Raw genomic sequence first — 2,355 nt, 5'->3', positions numbered from 1 at the left:
GGGCCCTCCCCGCCCCCACAGCTCCAGCAGGCTCTGGCTCAGCCGCACCTCCTCTGCTTCGGACAGGGGCAGGTAGGGCTTGCCGGTGATGGGGTCACTCAGGGGCCCCGCGTCCTTGCCCAAGGGCAGGATGTCATCACTCTGCAGCCGGAGCTCCGGGGAGACCCATGCATGGTCCACAGGGCACTGGGGACAGGAGGCGAGCAAAACGGTGAACAACGCCTTCCTCCTCGCCCGCACCCAGCCCTCCACGTGCTTCCTGGGCCCCGCCCCCGGGGCGCTCGTGGGCCAGCTGAGCTCCTGGGGGCAAAGTGCTCCAGGCCCCACCCAGTGGGAGACGGGTGCTCCTGCTGCAGGTGGAAGCGTGCCGACTGGAGAAGGCGAGGTGGCGGGGGCAGGGGTACGAGGTTCTCTCACCTGGTTCAGAAAGGCCTCGATCTTGCGGAGAATGGGCTCAGGCACCTGGATGGTACATGGCCGGCGCTGGGTCTCGCCCAACTCACGCAAAGAGGCCAGGTTGTACATGGCGTGGGTGAGGGGCTCGTTGTTCCGGTCCACCAGGCCCAGGCTCTGCAGAGGGGACACGGGCACCTCGTCAGGCCCCACCCGCCTGGCGCTGGCCCAGGCGGGCTCAGGAGCTCCAGGGAGCTGTGCAGAGCAACCCCTTTCCTGAGAGACCTGGCTTTTCAGCTGACGTGATCCCGGAGGGAGAATTTAGGAACCAGGGAAAGCAAATTACCCCCCAAATTAGTTAAAATTCAAGAAAATCAAGACCTGAGAACCCCCTGAGCAGCTGGAGCCCAGTCTCACCTCCACGAATACCCAACATCGACCCAGAAGACAGATGCGCCCGGCCCCTACCCGCCCAGGCTCCCTCTGCGGCCTCACCAAAGCCCACCCACCTCATGTCTGCAAGGCACCAGCTCCATGGGGCCCCATCCTACAAGTGAGCGTGGGATTTCTATTTATGCAACTTGACAAAACAAGCCACTGGAGGGGAAACACTGGGCCCTCGCTCCCTACACGCCCCACGCCAGCCGACCAGTGATACGACCCGCACCTCACCCCCCGGGCCAAGTGCGCAAGCCAGTCCTCTCCCTAGTCGTGTTCCCACCCCCGTGATGTCCAGACTCTGCTCTCCCTCCAAAGCCCAGGCCAAACAGTCCCTCCAAGCTCATCCCTCGGGGCCAACCCCTTCTGGCTCCGGGCAGACCTCACGGGCAGGGACCTGGTCCCTGGACCAGGGGAGGTGCCACCACAGCATCCCGGGAGGAGGCTCTGTCCTCTCGGGGCTGCACGTCACCCCCCGCCCCTGCCCAGGGCCAGCCCTCTGCCCCATGAGCACAGCGGTGGCTGGAGCTGCTCTTCTCGGGACAGGACTCCACCAGCCGGAGGCGTCTGGTCACCAGGGGTGCCTGTCGAGCCAAAGCTCAGACTTCCTGCACGTTCCCTCAGTGAGCGTCCTGCTCCTGAGCCCGGTCATGCCTCCACCCCTCGTGTTCCCTGTACCACCCTGTGCCCTTCCCGTCTCCACGCTCCACACCTCGTCGGCTCTATCTGCATGCAGCTCCGAGGGTCAGCAGACCCTCACATAAAGCGGCCGCTTCCTGTCTTGCTCTGCAAACCCTGGGCTCAGAGCACTAACGTCCCAGGCACCACGACCTCACCCACTGCGGGGCCCTGCCGGCCCCAAGCCTCCTCAGGAACTGCCCGTGCCCTGAGGGTGCCTGCTGTCCTCATCCCAGATAACCGTCTGGTCGTTTCTTGTGGCCACAAGCCCAGGTCTCGAGCTCTTTCTAGACACCAAGACTGCCAAGCAACAGGCAGCATTTCTCCAGGTCCATGCTCTTCAGAACGAGGGGCGGTCGCCAGCCGGCGTTCCCGGTTCCGGCCCCAGTGCGGCAGGCTGAGCTCCCGGGGACCGTGGGGAACCCTGCAGCAGCCTCAGCCTGACAAGCAGGACCAGGGACTGACCGCGGGGCCAGGCCAGGGCTGCTGTGCCAGACTCACTTCCCGGAAAAGGGGACCATCTGCCTGGGCCGCAGGGGCCCCAGGACGGCTCGTGTTCACCAGGCCGGGCTCACCTTCAGCTTCTTGCAGGCCAGGGCCGCCGCCTTGTTCTCAGCCTCCGCCTTGCGGCGTCCTTTGGCCACAAAGGTCATGGGGCAGGGCCAGAGCAGGGTGAGGGTGGCCAGCTTGGTCTTGGTGCCCACGGTGTGAAACTGCATGAGGTTCTACGGGGAAGGAGACAGTGGGAACAGAGAGTGAACACCTTCCAGGCAACAGGTGTGACGGCGCTGTGGGCTGAGCTGTCGTGGCTACACTAGGTGCGTCCCGGGAGCAAGAAGATCCCCA

The 2,355-nt window shown here is 64.8% G+C and overlaps 1 protein-coding gene across 1 annotated transcript in view; it reads right to left on the bottom strand.

Moving 5' to 3' along the window:
• Positions 1-2,355, bottom strand: part of DHX30 (DEAH (Asp-Glu-Ala-His) box helicase 30) — a 21,571-nt gene that overhangs the window by 4,309 nt on the left and 14,907 nt on the right. The window contains 3 exon segments of the mRNA XM_014540505.1: positions 5-186; positions 418-570; positions 2,085-2,272. Coding sequence (XP_014395991.1) covers positions 5-186; positions 418-570; positions 2,085-2,272 — 523 coding nt within the window.

The sequence above is a fragment of the Myotis brandtii genome, unplaced genomic scaffold (assembly GCF_000412655.1).
Source record: "Myotis brandtii unplaced genomic scaffold, ASM41265v1 scaffold246, whole genome shotgun sequence".
Taxonomy (NCBI): Eukaryota; Metazoa; Chordata; class Mammalia; order Chiroptera; family Vespertilionidae; genus Myotis; species Myotis brandtii.
This window is presented reverse-complemented; position numbering and strand designations above follow the sequence as displayed.